This window comes from Dermochelys coriacea, chromosome 14, assembly GCF_009764565.3.
Source record: "Dermochelys coriacea isolate rDerCor1 chromosome 14, rDerCor1.pri.v4, whole genome shotgun sequence".
Lineage (NCBI taxonomy): Eukaryota > Metazoa > Chordata > Testudines > Dermochelyidae > Dermochelys > Dermochelys coriacea.
The window spans coordinates 14,431,035-14,449,643 of NC_050081.1; the positions used below are offsets into that span (position 1 = coordinate 14,431,035).

At 51.9% G+C, this 18,609-nt stretch overlaps 1 protein-coding gene across 1 annotated transcript in view; it reads left to right on the forward strand.

The window, feature by feature from the left end:
• The window catches only part of LOC119842905 (polycystin-1-like), a 63,699-nt gene that overhangs the window by 39,585 nt on the left and 5,505 nt on the right, over positions 1 to 18,609 (forward strand). Inside the window, 23 exon segments of the mRNA XM_043497576.1 lie at positions 31 to 174; positions 807 to 1,017; positions 1,816 to 1,939; positions 3,190 to 3,339; positions 4,110 to 4,174; positions 5,121 to 5,344; positions 5,618 to 5,735; positions 6,101 to 6,276; positions 6,918 to 7,120; positions 7,806 to 7,997; positions 9,122 to 9,276; positions 10,459 to 10,589; positions 11,709 to 11,799; positions 12,906 to 12,929; positions 12,931 to 12,991; positions 12,993 to 13,033; positions 14,153 to 14,327; positions 14,895 to 14,949; positions 14,952 to 15,106; positions 15,108 to 15,147; positions 15,150 to 15,181; positions 17,608 to 17,742; positions 18,207 to 18,521. Coding sequence (XP_043353511.1) covers positions 31 to 174; positions 807 to 1,017; positions 1,816 to 1,939; positions 3,190 to 3,339; positions 4,110 to 4,174; positions 5,121 to 5,344; positions 5,618 to 5,735; positions 6,101 to 6,276; positions 6,918 to 7,120; positions 7,806 to 7,997; positions 9,122 to 9,276; positions 10,459 to 10,589; positions 11,709 to 11,799; positions 12,906 to 12,929; positions 12,931 to 12,991; positions 12,993 to 13,033; positions 14,153 to 14,327; positions 14,895 to 14,949; positions 14,952 to 15,106; positions 15,108 to 15,147; positions 15,150 to 15,181; positions 17,608 to 17,742; positions 18,207 to 18,521 — 3,017 coding nt within the window.

The window sequence follows — 18,609 nt, forward strand, 5'->3', positions numbered from 1 at the left end:
GCGTCATTCTCTCCTCCTCCGTGTCCCCAGGGCTGGACCCTTCCTGGTACCTGCAGCATGTCATTGTCTGGGACAGACAGACTGACCATATGTATTTCTTCCTGGTGGGCGACTGGCTGTCCGTGGAAAATGAGAAAAACGAAGGGCTGGTTGAAAAGGAAGTCTTGGCTGCATGTGAGCGTTGCCCCTGGGGCTCTGTGCTAGAAGCGATCCAAAGCGTCCCGTAGCATTATTACTGCAGTAGCACCAGGAGGCCCTGACCCAGGTCAAGAGCCGCTGTGCTTGGTGCTGCACAAACGCACAGTACACAACAGTCTCTGGCCTAAAGATCTGATGGTGTAAATAGACGAGGCAGACCCAGGGCAGGAGGGGAATTGGAGAGGCACGGAGGGGAAATGATTTGCCCAGGATTGCACAGCAGGTCAGCAGGGAATCTCCTGACTCCCAGTCCAAGCCCTGTCCCCTAGGCCACACGCTGAATGTGATCTTAGTGGACAATGGAGACGGGTATGAGGACACTAGAAAGGCTGGCAGTGGGTGGGGAGTGAAGGCATCTTTGACAGCGCAAGTGCCACTGGTGCCCAGACTAACTGAAAGGAGTTCTCTAAGGGATGGTGGCATTGGAGACACCGGAGAAGACAACGGCAAAAGAACTTATAGTGGTGGTCAAGCGAGAAGGAAGGTGTTGGTGATGGCAGAGGTGACAGCTAGAGGGAAATGCCCACAGGAGGGGAAGGAGAGTGGGGATAGAATCCCCAAAGAGGAAGAGAAGGGAATGTTGATCATTTGCATTATGCCGCTCCTAGGCCCACAGGAGCTGAGATGCTTCTCTCGAGTTTTCCCTGCTCAGCTGCGTCTTGGCTTTTCTGATTGGCACGTGTGGCTCTCCATCTGGGGCCGCTCTCCCCACAGCCGCTTCACCCGGGTGCAGAGGATTACCTGCTGCGTGCTTGCTGTGTACCTCTTCCTGGCCATATGTGTGCTCTGGTATGGAGCCATCGGAGTTGAGGGCTACAGGTGAGTTCCCTGCATCTCTGTCTCTTACAGGAGAGTTTCGTGCAAGAAGACAGAGAAAGATGGAGGGAGGGATGGAAAGTAGTGAGTGAGGGAAGGGAAAGCCACTGGGGCTGGAATTTTCAAATGAGTTCAAGGGACTTAGGCACCCAAATACCACTGGATTGCAATGAGATTTGGATGTCTTAATTCCCTTAAACTCCTTTGAAAATCACAGCTTGAATGGGATACAGGTGCTGAGGAAGTATCTGATGCTTTAGACTCATGGAACTGAAGGGCTGGAAGGGACCTCAAGAGGTTATCTAATCTAGCCCCCGGCGCTGAGGCAGGACCAAGTAAACCCAGACCATCCCTCCACAGGTGTTTGTCCAACCTGTTCTTAAGCTCCAGTGATGGGGATTCTTGGAAGCTTATTCCAGACTAAACTACACGGAATTAGAGAGCTTTTTCTAATATCTAACCTAAACCTCCCTTGCAGCAGACTAAGCCCAACACTTCTTGTTTTACCTTCATGGACCTGGAGAACAATTGATCACCGTTCTCTTTAGAACAGCCCTTCGCATATCTGAAGATTATCAGGCCCCCTCAGTCTTCTTTCCTCACGACTAAGCATGCACAGATGTTTTTAACCTTTCCCCATAGATCCTCAGTCTTTGTGTGATGGCTCTGTGCCCAGAGGAGCCTGTGCAAAATGTGGGTCCCTACCCAGTATGAATGTCCTAGTGTCCTGGAACCACTCCCTATTAACACAGGACTCTTCGAGTCACCACGTTCTCTTCTGGCTTTATTTCTCTCCAGTAGTGTCCCCCTGGGGAGCCAGGTTTCAGTGACAGCAGAGAGCATTGCTGTGGGGATGGTTGTGTCTGTGGTGGTCTTCCCAATACAGCTTCTCTTCACCTTCATCTTCAGGAAAACTCGCAGCAAGGTACTACAGTAGTTACCCTCTATGCACAACACCTAATCAACCTCCTCCCTGAAGCTACATCACCCACCAAACCTGCTGCTACAACCCCACCAGGGTCCATCCATTCCCACCCTAAGGGACGGGAAGTTTGGCATGATCAGAGTGAAGGACCTCTGCAGTGCCTGTTTTGTGCATAAATATTTATAATACACGCCAGTATCCAGGGTTGTCAGGCAGATCCCTTTTCACCGGCATAAAATTCATGTAATATTTTCAAGGAAGTACTCTGAAATGTTGCCATCTTATTTGACGGACACGGTAGGAAGACTAGGCTAAAATATACAGCCAAAGATAGTGGAAAATTAGAGTTGGTCAAAAAATCGGGTGTGATTTTTGTAAAAAATGTGTCTTTTTCATAGAAATTCAAAATTTGATTTAAAAAAAACCTTCATCAAAATTAAGAATTTCAAAATGTTGACCAGATTTACATATAAGCCCTTAGGGCTGTTTTTAGAACAGGGTTATAATATTATTAATAGTTGTCATTATTTGTACTGTATCTAGGAGCCTGTCTTGGACCAGAACTCGATTGTGCTAGGTGCTGTAGAAACACAGAACAAAGACAGCCCCTGCCTCAAAGAACTTACAATCTGAGTATAATAATAGGAGAACTGGAAATTATGCAGAAGAAATTCTGCCATGAGCACACACAGCTGTCAAGCTCTTCCACATGATCTGACTTCCAGAGGCTCAGTTAGGGAGTAATGACAGTACCTAGCTCTTATGCAGCACTTTTCATCACTAGCTCTCAAAGCACTTTACAAAGGAAGCCAGTATCATTCTCCACATTTTATGGGTGGGGAAACTGAGGCACGGGGACTTGCCCAAGGTCACCCAGCAGGTTAGTGGCGGAGTCAGAAACAGAACCAGGTCTCCCTTGTCCCTGTTCAGTGCACCGTCCACTAGACACTTGACTGTCACTTAGGGGAATTCTCTCGATGCCAAACTGAAATTGCAATAGTAACTCTTAGGGTCCAGCTGTCAGACCCCTGCCTCCATTTGTGCACCTGCTGCTTTGTATGTGCTCACTGACACCTGGGCACACACTAGCATGTGCATATGCAGGTGACTGAATCTGACACATGTCAACATCTTCCGAGAAGGGCAATGCGCCAGTGCAAAGGAACCGGGTTGGAACCTGGTTCTAGGCGTGCCCTCGGGATGGTCACAGCTTCTGGGCAGGAAGCACTCCTCGTTCCTGTTTCTGACAGGTGGTTGTGGAAGACCCCAACCCACCTGTGCAGGACTCTCAGACTGTGGAGATGGATGTGTGCCTGGAGCACCCTGACCTGGGCAGCTCCTCCTTGCTGTCTATCCCAGGCGGGGTGGAGTCCATCATGGACGGGAGCTCCGTCAGCGGTGTAAGTGAAAGGCCATTCTATGGGCACCTTTTGGGGACGTATGGAGAAAAGGCCCTGGGAGGGGAGGGGCTACATGTCTGTCTGTCTGTCTCGCTGCCCTCCCAGGTGAGTGCTGTATTTCTAGACACACACCACTGCCCCTGGGCTTTGGAAAAGATGACTTCTCTGAAAATTGAGCTCCAGCAAAAGGTTATTGAGCCAGGAGTCAGGACGCCCTGGTTTGCAGATGGGGTGGGTTTGCTCACTCTCTGGAGGCCAGCACTATTTTCAGCCCAGGCCATCCTACCTGCTGAGTAGCGCAGACACTCCTTAACTCCCCTCGCAGAGCCCTCATCCCTGACCCCTCTGCTTTCAGAGTCATGAGAGCACAGATACAAACCCACACTGGTCTAGTGTGGGCAGACCCAGTGTCTCCAGCTACCAGAGGCAGATCCCTCGCAGAGGGGAGAGCCCCTCGCACTTCATCCTGAAGGCTCTTCTTAATCCTTTCTTTGCTGGACTAGAGTAAAACGGGGTGCAATCTCAGCAGCACCCTCTCTCTGTTTATGGGAGCTTCTCTTTGGTTGGATGCAAGGAAGGGTGTGTTCTCTAAAGGTCAATGGTCATTCATATAGAGAGCTTCATAGGGGGCAGGAAGCCAAAGGGAAACAGCCATCTTGCTCTAAGGCAGGATGGATGCCAGGGGACACTCTCCAGGAGTCCTGATGACCATGTGGCTTCTGTCTCCCCCTCATAATTCATCTGCACCCCCCTCATCCGTTTCTTTTCAGGAGTCGTCTGGGAGTAGAAGGCCAGTGTCCACCCAGGAGAATCTCACCAAAGTGGGCAATTTAAGGTACTTCTGCAGCAAAGGGGGCTGGACAAGGGGACGCGGTCCCCTTAATTGAAGGAGATTCATGTCTACCCTGAATCATTTCCCCCCTAAAGCACTGGCTTCAGAGAGGCAGATGCAGGCAGGGGGCTGATGGGGTGATCCTCTCCTTTCTTCCGAGATGGGGATGAGAGAACAGCACCAGTAACACACCCATGCTGGCAAGAGAGCATCAGGTCTCTGCTGCTGGAGAAAATTAACCCATTATATTCTGAATTAAAGCATTATTGAAAAACCTGCATTCGGGCGTTTGTAACTTAGCTCCCCAGCCAGCTCTGACTATAGCCCATTCATGGAAGGACTCCCCAAGTCAGCTTTACATCGAGGGAGAGCTCAGCCTCTGTGCTTTAACGAATCTGCAGTTGGGCTGGCATCTGGCAGATACAGTAATCCTGGTTGTGCGGGCCCCGAGTGGTACTGGAATGGCTGGTGCAGCTCTGCAGTCGGGCTCTGATAGCACTAATCCAGCCTGCCAGGGTGGTCGAGGGCTTGGCGAGAAGGATGGGGCTGCAATGCAGAGCATCAAGGTGGGTCGCGGTGGGGAGACTACAAGGCAGCTAAGATGAGGAGACTCCTCAGAGCTTTGACAAGTCCATGGAGATCTCTCTGTGGGTGGAGGGGTCTATAAACCCTCTCCATCTGAAGTCTGGACTGAGGAATTTGCACAGGCCCATAAAAAACAGGTGACAAATGCAAGCCCCATGCAGCAGAGGAGACATGGGGCCTAGGTTTCTAGGCTGGTCTGATGGTTAGACTGCAGATGGCAAATTCATGACCAATGACCAGCCAGGCAGGAGGGCGGTTCCTGTCCAAATCCAGAACTGTCACGCTCTGACTGTCCAAGCCAGGAAGGGACCTCCTTTGCACGAGGACCAGAGCTCAGCAGCGTGTCGCCCCTTTGGTTCTGCAGGGTCGCGAAACACTGGCCCTCCTGCGACAGCATCTTCGACATCCCAGATCTTCTGAACTCAGAGCCCCTGGTGAGCCAAAGTCGGATCCTCAAGAGGAAGAAGGCCCTGCTGAAGCTGGGAATTGAGTCCGCATCTGGCTCTGATGATGACCCCCTGTCCTTCTCCTTGGGGGACTCTGAGGATAGCAGGAGAGACAGCCATGGCCACCGCCTCACCCACTCTGGTACCCCAAACAACTCTCTTCTCCTTTTTCTCCTCCCCCCTTCCATCTTCATTCTCCAGCTCAGGATTCAGTGTGCGGGTCCAGCTTTAGTGTGATAAATGCATCTGCTGCTACAATAGACAAATGGCCCTGGCTCCTACTGATGCCGAGGGGAGTTTTGCCATTGAGCTCAGTGAGGCTAGAACTGAGCCCAAGGTGCTCCTGCCTTCCCTCTCCTGCCCTGGCTGCAAAGCTGTCTCACTGAGCGCCATCCTCTCCCTCTCCACTCAACAGAGGAAGATTTGCTCAACTCCATCATAGCTGAGACTCAGTGGAGCAGCTCCTCGGACTGCGTCACGTCCGACAGCGGCAGGTTCTCGCCCCGAGCTGAGGCGGATCTAGTCTCTGATGTGTACGTACCCGGACCCTACTCAGAGCACCCCCAAAAAACTAAGCGGGGAGCCCAGGCCAGAGAGATTCATAGAGCATAAGGCCAGCAGGGACCATTACGATCATCTAGTCTGACGTTCTCAGAGACCGTTTCTCCCGCAGCTGCACTGCCGGGAACGGGACGCCTGTAGACCGTGACCCCGAGGGGTGGTGCTTTTTGTGGCCAATTAGGATTCAGAGCCCCAAATTCTTGTTCCGTTTTCTTTTAGTTTTGGGTATTTAATGTCCCGCCCATCTCCAAGGGCTCTGGCGCAGCTCAGGGGGCCTCTCCCCAGTCCTAGGCTCAGTGGTTGACGATCATGAACCACCATCTCTTTCCCATTACAGTACGGAAAGTTCCTGCAGTGCCTGGTCCGATGGCATCACACAGCAGGGGAGGAGCAGCTGGGGTTTCCTGCACAAGTCCTTCTCCTACATCTCCGCCCTGACGAGCCCTGGCAGCGCGCTGCTCCCTGATCCAGAGCCTCTGTCTGCCCCAGTGTCGTCCTTCTCCACCCGGATCGGTGTGTGAGGCACCTGGAAAAGGGGACCCACCCTTAACTGAACTGGACCAATGGGGCTGAGGTGGGGGGAAGGAAGAGAATTCCTGCCTGTGAGAATGGTTTCGCATTGGGGGGACCCTAAGGCTGGATCACTGCGGGGATCTAACATCTGTTGGCAACTTGCAGGTCATGGTTTGAACGCCTCTTCCTCCCGTTCTTCTCTGACTGCTCCAGGCGGAGATTGCACCTTGCACCTCCACGGCACCCCTGGGAAGTGAACGGTGCATCCCTGTTTCTTGCCCCACAGCACCAGTTCGGGAGGGAAGCCAAATCTTGCAGCTGCGGCCCACACACCTGCCGCTGAGCCACCACATGCTTGGCGAGAGGAATAACTCCAAACACAGGTTGAAATGGCTGCATCTCCAGCGAGAGGCAGCAACCAGGGAGGAGAGGGGAGCCTGGATCCCAGCGCAGAGGAAGGGAAGCCAAGTGAAAGCAGCTGGATTGATTTCTATAGACCTAGAAATGCCAAACCCTGCCCCTGTGCAAGGAGAGGCAGTGGGGCTGCCTCAGTGCTGTGGGCAGGGGAGGGTCATGTTGAGTCTGTGGGGTCTAAGTGATGATGGGGGTTTAAACAACAACTCTGGTTGCTTTTCCTGCAGGGGTGTCCCGCAGACCCTTGGAGTGGCTCTTCCCTGGCTGGGTGCTGCCCATGACCTATGCTTTCATCTTCCTGCTTCTAGCAGGCTGCTTCACCATCACCATCCTCTATGGCTCCCCTCTCGATGACCACACTGCCCTAATGTGGCTCATCTCCTGCGTCTTCTCCTTCATCACCTCCTTTGTGCTGCTGGAGCCACTGAAGGTAACGGCCCCTGCTCCTCTCAGGACTGTAGATAATCTTCCGGCTTTGCCCATTCCCAGCCCCTTCCAGCTGAGAGACACAAAACATTTTGCAGACATCAGTTAATTCACAGCACCCTTAAGGTGGGATGACACTGCACCCATTGTCAGATGGGGAAACTAAGGCAGGGAAAGGGTGAATGACCTGCCCAAGGTGACCCAAGTGAGTGAGTGGCCAGTGGGGATGGAACTCCGGAGACCTCAGTGCAGATCCTCCTGCACACAGACTTAGAGGAGAGACTATTTCACACTCACCCATTGGCTTTGATGGAATCCCTGCTGGCTACTGACTCACTTGTGTTACCTGGGGCAAGCCGCTGGCCCTCTCTGTGCCTCAGTTTCCCAATCTGTAAAGTGGGGGCAGCATTGTCCCAGTTATCCCAGGAGGCTGGATGGGAGCTACTGCATACCCTGCTGGAATAAGGCCAGGGGCATTCACTGGAGATGGGAGACTTTGACCTCTCCCCCTGAGGCTTTATTCAACACCCCTCCCCCTTCACTCTGGACATCCCCCACTTCCACCCATTGGGGCATTGCTCTGTGGGTCGGGGTGACTAGCTGCTCTCTGCGGCCCTGGAAGAGTAGCAGCCCCTGGCCCTGGAGAGCTGGGTCTCAGACATTCTCTCTCCACTGTCCTGTTGTGGCAGGTGGTGCTGGAGGCCCTGCGTGCTGCTCTCATCACCAAGCCGGTGGACAGCGAAGGAGAGGGGCTGGTGGAGGAGCCGCTGGTAAAGCCAATGCCTGAGCGTGTTGGGAAGGTGCGAGTGCCCTGTGGATACGGGCTTCTCCAGGCCAAGGAGGAGGCGAGGAAAGTGCGGGCACTGCGAGCGCTGATGAGGGTAATGCATTCCCCTGGGACTCACCCCACTTCGCTTGGCTGCTGTAAGAAGCCTGTGGAGAGTCCTTGGGATGCCGAGGGAGGGATACAGGACATTCACGGAGTGTCGCACTATACTCTGAGGAATGGCCCAAGGGGAATTTAACCTAAACCCTTCTTTTCTGCTGTCCTCATTCTCTATTTTCACCCCCAGCTGCATCCCGGCTGGGCAGTGAACCCCGCCTGAGGGCACCAGCTCTCCAGTTACAACTTAAGGGCACCAGCTGGCAACTGAACCCAGCCCCTCCTTCCGACCACAGTGCCAGTGTTATAATGCACCCTCCTCTTCCCCCCCCCCCCCCCCCCCCCCCGTGCTCAGAGCTGAGCTACAGGAGAGCACCAGTTTACTGGCAAGAGAAGGAGGCCGGCGTGGATTTTTATACACCACCCAGATCCAGAAGCCTTGGCTGTGTTTTGAATCAGAAGCCAAAGGGGCGGCGGCAGGGGTGGGGTGGAGGGTGTGTGATGTATTGAACTAAAAAGAAAAGGAGGACTTGTGGCACCTTAGAGACTAACACATTTATTTGAGCATAAGCTTTCGTGAGCTACAGCTCACTTCATCGGATGCATTCCGATGAAGTGAGCTGTAGCTCATGAAAGCTTATGCTCAAATAAATTTGTTAGTCTCTAAGGTGCCACAAGTACTCCTTTTCTTTTTGCAAATACAAACTAACAGGGCTGCTACTCTGAAACCTGTATTGAACTAAAAGGCAGAATCACAGCTGTAAGGGCTCACTGTGGCCACTAGATGTCAGTGTGAGTTTGGATTTGTGCCGTTTAGCTGCACCTGAAGATAGCTGGGTCCCGTCAAAACTCCTGGCTGTTCTCCAAAGCTCGTGATGCAGGGCTCTGGGCCTGATGGCCAGGCAATGAAAAGCTTCCCATTGTCCAAGATTGTCCATGATTGGGGTTTCTAGCATCTTCCTCTGAGCGTCAGGCTCTGGCCCCTCTTGGAGACAGGAGATGAGCTCGACTGACTCTTGCGCTTGCCCTGGTATGGTCAGTTCCCATCCTGTGGAGTCCCCTTTCTCAGCCCATGATCCAGCTTTCCTTACCTGAATGCCTCCATTTTCTCCCTCTCCCCAGAGCTGTCTCACCCATATGCTCTTCCTCCTGGTGGTACTGACCATCAACTACCAGAGCTGCATCCACCACCGCGATATCCATCTCCTGCACGCTGCTGTCAGACAGGCCGTCGCCGCCCCAAATAACAGAGGACTCAACTTCTCCTCTGTGCGCAGGTGAGGACCCCAGGCGGGGTAAGGGACGGAGCAGCAATGTGGGTGTTGTAGCCTGTTGTTCAGCTGTTGGTTGATGCCCTGAAGCCTGAGTATGTAGAGTTGTATTATACTGAAGACCCCACATACTCATGCTTCCGGGCATCAATCAACAGCTGACTAATAGGGTTCAGGAAGAAAATTTCCCCATGTGCCAGTTATGACATAACTGCCTTCTGCAGCGATGCTGGTCACTGGAGATGGGATCATGGGATAGCTAGACCATAGTTCTGGTCTAAGGCTATCTCTGTCCCTGGAGTGAGATCACCTGAAATCTGTGAAGTTTGGGGTACCAGGCTGGAAACCTGGTGGTGGCTTTGATGCAATTTAAATATGGAATGTTTATGACATATTTACCAGGGAACTAACAATGACCCCTAACGCAGCATCCCTGTATGTTTATACTGATAGTGTAATTCCTTTTACACCACCCACACATTGTTCGTTTTCCCTGTGCTGCAGGTTTTGAATGGCCGGTGCAGAACTTGTAAACTCTTTGGGCCAAAGCCTGTTGTTCATAGTATATTTGTACAGCACCTCACACAACGGGGCCTCCAGGCACTATGTAATATACCAAATAATTGCACTGTAGAAGTAGCAAGGGGGAAGCTGGGGCTGGATAGCGGTCAGCTGGTGATAGGTATGGAGGCAGTTGGGATTGCAGGATAATCTCATTGAGCTGGATGTTTTGTTCTGAGTTTGCACAGTGCCTAGCACCATGGGGCCTTGGTCCACAACTAAGGCTGCAAGGTGCTGCCACAATACAAACACTAATAATACCGATGATCAGCAGTGAAATGGTTACAGGGTTGATATTTTAAATTGCCCCCTTTAGGTTTCAGAGTTAACCCCCTGAAACAAATGGGGCAGTTCACCCCTTGCAGAGCAAGTGTGTCAGGCTCTCTGCAGACTCAGGGAAGACGACGCTAAAGTTGGTTGTGCTCAGTTCCTATTTTCACAGTTTATCTTCACAACTATCAGGGCTACAAACATTACTGACTTAAATAAGGAAAGCTGAGAGTCCACAACAGGAACCCACTCAGCTGGGTATGTCTGCAGGGTGGGATGGCAGGGTACACAGCGTGCCAGCCAGTTATACTGCACTGGGGTGAAATGCACCTGTTCCCCTGGCCTCTTGTTTTGAAGTTGCACAGACACGTGGGAGTGGATAGACTCTGGTTACCTGAGCTACCTCTACAACAATCCCCAACTGACCCTGGTCGGGGTGCCTCGTCTCCGGCAGGAGAGCTCTGCTGAGAACATACCTCTGGATCTGGGTGAGGGCTGCTAAAATCACCCCACTGCTGGCTGGGAGAATGGTATTGGGTGGGAGGACTGTGGCCCCAAACTGGCACCAGCCAGAGAGAGTCTGCTGCTCCATTTTAGCTAGCCTGGAATATAGACTGAAAGGAAGCATCATCCCCCATTTGACAGGTAGGGAAACTGAGGCACGGGAGGATTATGACAAGCTCAAGGTCACGCAGTGTTACCACTAACATCAGAGGGTTTCAGATTCCCGTTCACTGCTCTAACCACTAGAGAAAGTTTAGGGGGTACTGATGTTTTCTAACTGGTTTCTCTCTACAGTCCTGGGGGTTGAAGCCTGTGTGTAAGACTGGGTCGGGAGAATCACAGCCCAGCAGCCACTTCCTACACACGAGCGTTGGTAAGAAGGGGAAGGGCTGGTGATCAGGGAATCCAGGCTATAAATGGGCACCTGAAGGGTGGCGCACAGAGGAATGGAAAGGCAGGAAAGCCTGCACGTCCAGTCATGGGCACAGAGGAGGCGAAGTCACCAGGGAGATGGGGACTAAGGGTCATCCCAGTGGCTATGGGATAGCACTGGACACATCCAGGCATTGAGTCTCGGTGCAGGGCTGGAGCTTCCCTGAGCCAACAGAGGCTGACTGTGTTGCGAAGGGAGCTCTACAGAAGGAGGGTGGGGGACAGGATGGGAAAACCCTGCTCTTGATCCTGCAGTCCTGCCTCCACTGACCTTCATGGGAATTTAGTCTGAGTCAGGAATGCAGGCTCAGGCCCCCCCTTTGGCCAGCAAGGCTTGCTCCAAAGCATTAAATGTGGGAGGGCGAAGATGGGGGGGAAACACCCAGCTGAACCCTAAACAGACAAGGAATTGCGATTGGAAGGAGGGGGTGGAGGGCAATGGAGGAGGTGGAGGACACAGGCCAGGTGCAGAGGGAGACGCTGGGACAACCTAGATCTGGAGAGCAAAATAAGGAGTGTTGTTTAGATGCCATTTAGAAACTTATTAATTGCAACCCAAATCTCGTCCTCCCCCTCTGCTTTTCTGCACCCTCGTGCTCCCCCAACTGGGCTTAGGTCTCTCTTGACATGTCACATCACTAATAGAACCTGTCCCCTCTGCCACTTGTCAGCGCCCAGAGCAGAGGTTTCCAGGAGTGGCCAAGTGGACAGAGACGCATGCTCCCATCCCAGCCTTCCAGAATTCATCCATCACTCTATCGGGTAAGAACACTGGCACGGGCTGGAATGGACACTAATTGGCAGCTGAGAGCAGGAATAGTGCAGTTATGCAACCAAGATGCTTGGTTGTGGATTTCCGCTTCTGGGTTCCCCATCCCAGGGTCAGCTCAGGAGTCCCCAGTCTAGTAGCCCCAGGTTGCTTCACACTGAACCATCAGGAAGGTTCCACTTTTGCTTTCACAAGAACTCTTCCAGGGGAGTGTCCCAATCCTACAGTGACTCCATGGGGATGTGAATTACCCCAGTTCTTGCCCCCTTTCCCCACCAGGGCTATGGCATCTCCAATTTCCCTGAGTGCTAGCTGACAATCAGCAGTAAGGTTCCTTCTATTAATAGCAGTCCTTCGTAGGACTTGAAGGGACACAGATAGGTCATCTAGTCTGATCCCCTGCACTGAGGCAGGACTAAATATTCAGAAGGCTCCCAAAGCATTTCACAAACTATGGACCTGACCCTGCAAGCAGCTGGGCATCTGCAGCTTCCATTAACTTCAGTGAGTGGTGAGGATGCTCGGTATCATTCAGGAGGCGCTCAGCACCTTGCAGCCGCAGACCCCAGGATAGATAAGATAGCTATATCACACATAGGAGACACTGGAACACAGCAACTGTGTCCACAGCCCACAGTCACTACTAGCAATTGCCAAACAGAGGAAGTGAAGGAGAAGACCACAGCCAGCTGGAAATACAGAGCAAATCCAGGGAGACAGAATACGTGCCTCCTAGGTTGGAAGCTGGCCATGACACAAGGATTAAAGATCTCGTCTCTCCTGAACAGGCCATGCAGTCTTTAATAACAAGTGGCCATGAATTTCAATTCACATATTACCCAAAGGTGTCTCAGCTCTATGCAGAAGCACTGGGTCACTACAGACTCAGATAATAGAATCATGGCCTGATCCCTAGCTCACCTGTCTGCAGCACCCTGGGTTTTCCCTGGAGGTATCCCATCTAAATGTGGGCTGGCCCATCCCTGTTCTAGCTTGGATCTGACCAGATCACAGCCCAAGTTAGGGCTCCCAATCCAGCCTCTCACCCACTCTGTTTTCACAGCTACATTTTCTGGTCTCCCATCCCCATTTCTTCTAGGTTTTGGATCTGGGGGCACGTCGGAGTACCACACTAACACGGCTTGCTGGAGGGAGCTGGGAAACAGCTCTGTCAAAGCCCGAAGGTACACTGGCTGACCTGCGAGCCAGCAACTGGATCAACAAAAGGCAAGCCCTCAGGGCCTTACCTTTTACTTTGACAGCTGGGCTGGAATGGAAAATTGAAATTAATTTTGGTAGGTTTCACAGCGTCATTTGGGGTGCTTTAAATGCTTACCTGTGGGGAGGAGGTCATTGCATGGCTATTTCTCCCCTGCAGTAGCTCTGTCTGTCTAGCCGTCTGAGGGGACATGATCATCCTGAGAATGCAAGGTGATGTCAGTTGTTCTCTCCTGTTGTGCGGTGGCCATGTTGTTCCATTTCCCCCATTCCCTTGCTCTGAAGTGGAGCAGAGCGACTCCAGATGACTCGAGAAAGAGAGAGATACTCCAGGCCACAGAAGCTGCACAGTGCAATGGCCAGCCACCGACTGGCACGGGCTGGAGAGCAGGCTGTCAATTTAATCATCCAAACCAATCGGGTTGAGGGCACATTCCATCGGTGGCCACTTAGAATAAGGGAGCAAACCCCTGGGGACAGGGACCTCCAGATGGAAAATCAGGGTTTGTGAGGACAAAATGCACTGTTATTCCACTGCATCTGGACTCCTTGGACCCAATAATTCTGTGGCGGGCTCACATGCTATATATACACCATTGGCTGGGGTCAGTAGTTTCACAGCATCCTTTGTGTGGTCCCTGACTGAATCTTGGCTGCCAGGGGGCCCAAAGGCAGCATGGCTGAGACCCTGATTTAGTGGTAGGAATTGAGGCTCTCTAAATATTCAGAGGATCCCAAAGCATCACCGCAAGGCTGAGATCACCCCAGAAATGGTTCAGTTCAACCTTGCTTATCCGAATGGTATGAGAGAGGCTGAATAAATGCAGATATGGCAACATTGGAGTTTCTGGTGTAATTTATAAGAGGCAGATGACTTGCCCTTGTGGTGGATAGCTGACGTAGCATTGTATGTCTGTGCACAGTCTAGGGAATCTGATGGCTAGTGACCTGTTACGGGTATCCCAACTTTATCCCTGAAAGTGGAAAGTCGAAACAGTGTTTCCCAGCAATCAGATTGAAATGTCCCCATTAGGAGGAGCAAAAATTGGGCCAATTACCCAGCATTTCAGAGCCCTGGAAAATATTTCTTCTCAGCCCACTGTTCTCAGCTCTCTTCCTGCACGACAGGACCAGAGCCGTGTTTCTGGAGTTTACCCAATACAACGTTGATGTCAATCTGTACGTGGCTGTAATGCTCCTGCTCGAGCTCCCATCAGTCAGACCGGCTGTTCCTTCCATCCTCATCCTACCCTACCAAATGCTGCGCTTACACACGGGGCTGGACCTTCCACTTGCCCTTGTGGTATGTACTCTGTGTTGCGAGATGCTTCCAAGGCTCGGGGCTGTCTCCCAGCAGAATGGAGCCAATGTTTAACTCACTCCGGTGGGCCTGCTTTCTCCAGAGGTTGTGTCACAAACACTCTTAGCAGGAGGAGTTTGCTGTATGATATCATAGGTGTCTGTAGGGAAACCTTAGCTCTGCAGTGGTAGCTAATTACAGTCCAAATAAATGCTTGCCTGACTGTATGTGGGTTTGTGGCGGTTACAGTCTCTGATTTAGATGAATCCCAGGAGTGCATTCCCAATGGATATTCCAGGGGGATCTATCCAAGGCTCTGCTTCCCAGTGACAGGGTGATGTAGCTTGGCTCTCTGGTCCCTTATGATGTGGCACACACAGAGTAATTCCTATGCGCAGTACGCTACTCTGTATCTGTTGGGATGATGCTATTTACCTGCTCTGTTTGTTTAGGCTTCAGAGTTAGCACCATACGCTACCATGTTCCTGCTGTATCCACCTTTGTTCGTGCTACTTAACCCAGTGCACAGCAGGAAGGCAGATTCTTTTCTCACCTGCTTTGGCTTTTCAGGTCTCCCTGCTCGTCTTCAGCATGGCCTTTCTCCTGCCAGAGCTGTCGCTCCTGTCCTCAGGAAGGCCTCCTGTTTGGGTCAGAGCCGAAGTTGGCTCCAGCTGCTCCTAGTGCTGCTCTCCATTGCCGTCGGCGCCTTGCACTTTGCGCACATCTGGCTGGCAGATGTGCAGCTCAAGCATTACCGGGGACACCGCCAGGCCTTCACCAGCTTTCTATGAAGTGGCACAGCTGGCTCGGATGGAAGTCTGTCTCCGGCCCTGCTGCTGACCATCACCACACTGAAGGTGAGTGAGTGCACAGAGTTCTGTGATTCCCCAAGGTCACATGTCATGTCAGTTGCAGAGCTAAGGATGGAACCCAGGAGTCCTGATTTCCACTCCCCAGTTCTAACACCTCCGCAGGGTCCTTCGATGTATGTCTGGAACCCCATTCCCAATGTTCCAAAGTTGCTGATTAACAGCCTGGCCCATCTCCCACAGAAATCTCAATCGGAGCCTTTCCACTGGCTTTCTGTTCAGTCTGAGCCCTAGTTCACATGTTGTGGGAAACATTTTATCTACTCAACAGCAATCACTACAAAGCCACCTGGGTGTTGTGCATAGGAATAAATCAGGACCGATCTTGATCCCCCGTTACATTGGTGTAACCCCTCAATCACTGCCAGGCTGCATGACCTAAACACATTCCCGATTCTCATCTGCCAACACCAGCATGTGAGGGCACCTGGAAATGGGCTGGAATTTGTAAAGAGATAAAAACATAAGAACCACCATACTGGATCAGACCAATGGTCCATCTAGCCCAGTATTCTTTCTCTGACAGTGGCAGTGCTAGATATTTCAGCGGGAGGGAGCAGAACAGGGTAATTTTGAATGATCCATCCAGTCATCCAGTCCCAGCTTCTGTCACTTGGAGGTTTACACCCACAGTATGGGGTTGTGTCCCTGACCATCTTGGCTAATAGCCATTGATGGACCTATCCTGTGTGAACTTAACTAATTCTTCTTTGAACTCAGTTATACTTTTGGCCTTCACAACATCCCCTGGCAATGAGTTCCACAGCTTGACTGTGCATTGTGTGAAGAAGTACTTGCTTTTGTTTGTTTTAAACCTGCTGCATATTAATTTCATTGGGTGACCCCAGTTCTTGTTACGTGAAGGGGTGTGTGATCGGACTCGTGGTGCCTTCAGCAATCACAACCCTTGCTGCCAGCTGTCCCTAACTCCCTTGGGTAACAGTCCCCACTGCTCATCCCAATGGAGAGTCATGTGGGAGCAGATCACAGGGTGAAATTGAAGCCAAAGTGGTTTCTCTCTCATAAATAAACCAGGTGACTCTGAAGTCTCTGGCCGGACATTAATGGCTGATCCCCCCCAACCTGCCTCTGCAGCACATCGCTCTCTCAGTTACTCTGAGAGTCCCAGCTGCTCTGGCCCCATCTGGTCTCTCTGTGATAATATCTTCACCACCACATGGAAGCAGAACATCCTTCTTCATCCAACAGCCCTTGTGCATGGTGGCAAGTGGTGTGAGACAGTGTCAGGCCTGAGCTGCTAACAGCCTGGATGATGTATACCTTCTCGTTAGCATGCATATATTATATTATGCCACAATGACCTTATAATTGTCATTGGGGCTGCTGCCGAGATGTAATATCTTCAATCCTTTCTCCCGTTTCCTAATGAATTGGCTAAGTGGCCCAGCTGCTGTCTTCCAGGCTTGCTGTATTTATGGTTCACTGTCGACCATTACTTGCTTAATGCACAGACAATAAAAAAGCGAGCAAACAAATGGATAAAGGCTGCTGGGAGCCAAAGCTGGAGAATCAGTGAAGAGAAAGGGACCCCTGGAGCAGCCTCCTGGAGAGCTCTTGTGTCAGAGATCCCCATCCTCCCAGATCACGTCGGAGAGCTGGCCATTCCCAAGACACCGCTTTCATGGAGGGTGCATGCCAGATGAGTGCATACAGGGGGTCCTCAGTATATGTCAGGTTTGCGTTCTTGAAAAGGGCGACAGATACTGAAACGATGGATACCAGGGAATTTTTCCCCATAAGAAATAAGTCTGCCCCTCCTCTTCCTGCCCAGTTCCACCCCTCCTTCGAGCACACCCAATCCCCGCTCCTCCCTTTCCTTCGCAGCGCCTCCTGAATGCCAGGGGAAGTACCCAAAGAAAAGCCATGCAAAAGGAGAAGCGATCAATATGCGGATCGGGACAGACATGAATTGGAACATGTTCCCCTATTGATATACCAGGGACCCCCCTGTACCAGCTGGCTTTGTGCGCCTGGATAATCCGTTCAGGGAGTGCAGCACTAGCACATAAGGCCCCCAACAACGGTACCGCTGTCCTATGACCTGGTTGCAACATGGTTAAAATGTAGTGTAGATGGGACCTAACCCCATAACCAGGTTAAAACTCTCAACAGATGCTAGCTTTTGGTTGGTTACAGGGGCATGGAAGATTCTGCCCCAGGCTGCAGCTTTTAACAGCCACATTGCAACTGTGGGTCATAGCCAGGATGAAGGCTGGGCCTTTGAGAAAGACGATGCCCTTGCTCCGCCTGGCTTCCCTCACCTGGCCACACAGGCTCCTCAGACACCTCTTGTGAGACAGAACAGAGTGAATGTACATGGGGCTGTTTGAAACTCACTTTTCTGATAAGATCTAACCAGGCTTCATGCTCCCCAATGGACCTTCTCCCCGTAGATTGTACGGCAGCTGCGCTTTGTCCGGAGATGGTCTGCGTTTGGGAAGACATTCCAGCATGCACTGGGGGAGCTAGCGGCTGCCACGCTCCTCTTCCTCCTGCTGTTCCTTGTCTATGCCCAGTGTGGATATCTGGTAGGTTATGCGGAGACTGGCTCTCAGCAGTGGGAGTGTGTGTGGAGAGTAGGATGGGGTTCTGCGTGGTCATGACTCTTACCGGTACAGGGCACTATGCTGTGAATTCCTGTATAGGCTGGATACAAGACGATGCAAAGCGTTTGTCTCCCTGCTACTCTGCCAATGGGCATCAGCTCTGTCAGAGGACCACCACCCTTCCCCAGAGCTCCTCAGTCAGTCTCTCCACTGCTCCCCAAGAGGGACCCACCCACTGCTGAGATGAGATCAGAGTCTAGTGCTCATTTGTGTTCACGCCGTCTGTTTTGCTCTGCTTCATCAGTGAACTGGAAAGTTGACTGGGAGCGACCCACCCCCACATGAGGGCAACGGGAGCTTGTGCAATTGCTAAGGATGCTGTAGACAGGAAAGGGTGAAGACACCTTTCCTAGCGATAACCCCTACGTTGTCTCTCTCATTCCCAGGCGTTCTCTGCTACAGTAGAGGAGTTCAGAACGTTCCGATGTGCTGTCTATGCACTGCTTTCAGCCCTCCATGGGAAAGTGGCTTTTCTGTCCGTGATCCAGGAATTCCCCACCCTCGGCACTGCATACGTCCTCAGCTTCACCGTCAGCTTGCTCTGCGTTGGCAGCCGTTTCCTTTGTGCGATCATCCTTTACAGCTACCGCACTGTCCAAGCTGAAATGTACCGCCCTGCCATTGAACCGCAGGACTATGAGATGATCGAGTTCTTCGTGAAGAGGTTCAAACTGTGGATGGGGCTCAGCAAAACTAAAGCGGTAAGAAAGGGGGAAACCTGGGTGTAGAGCAGCCAGCAAGCCAGAGTCTGGTGCTGCAGCATCAGAGCAAGGTGAACTGAACCCAGGG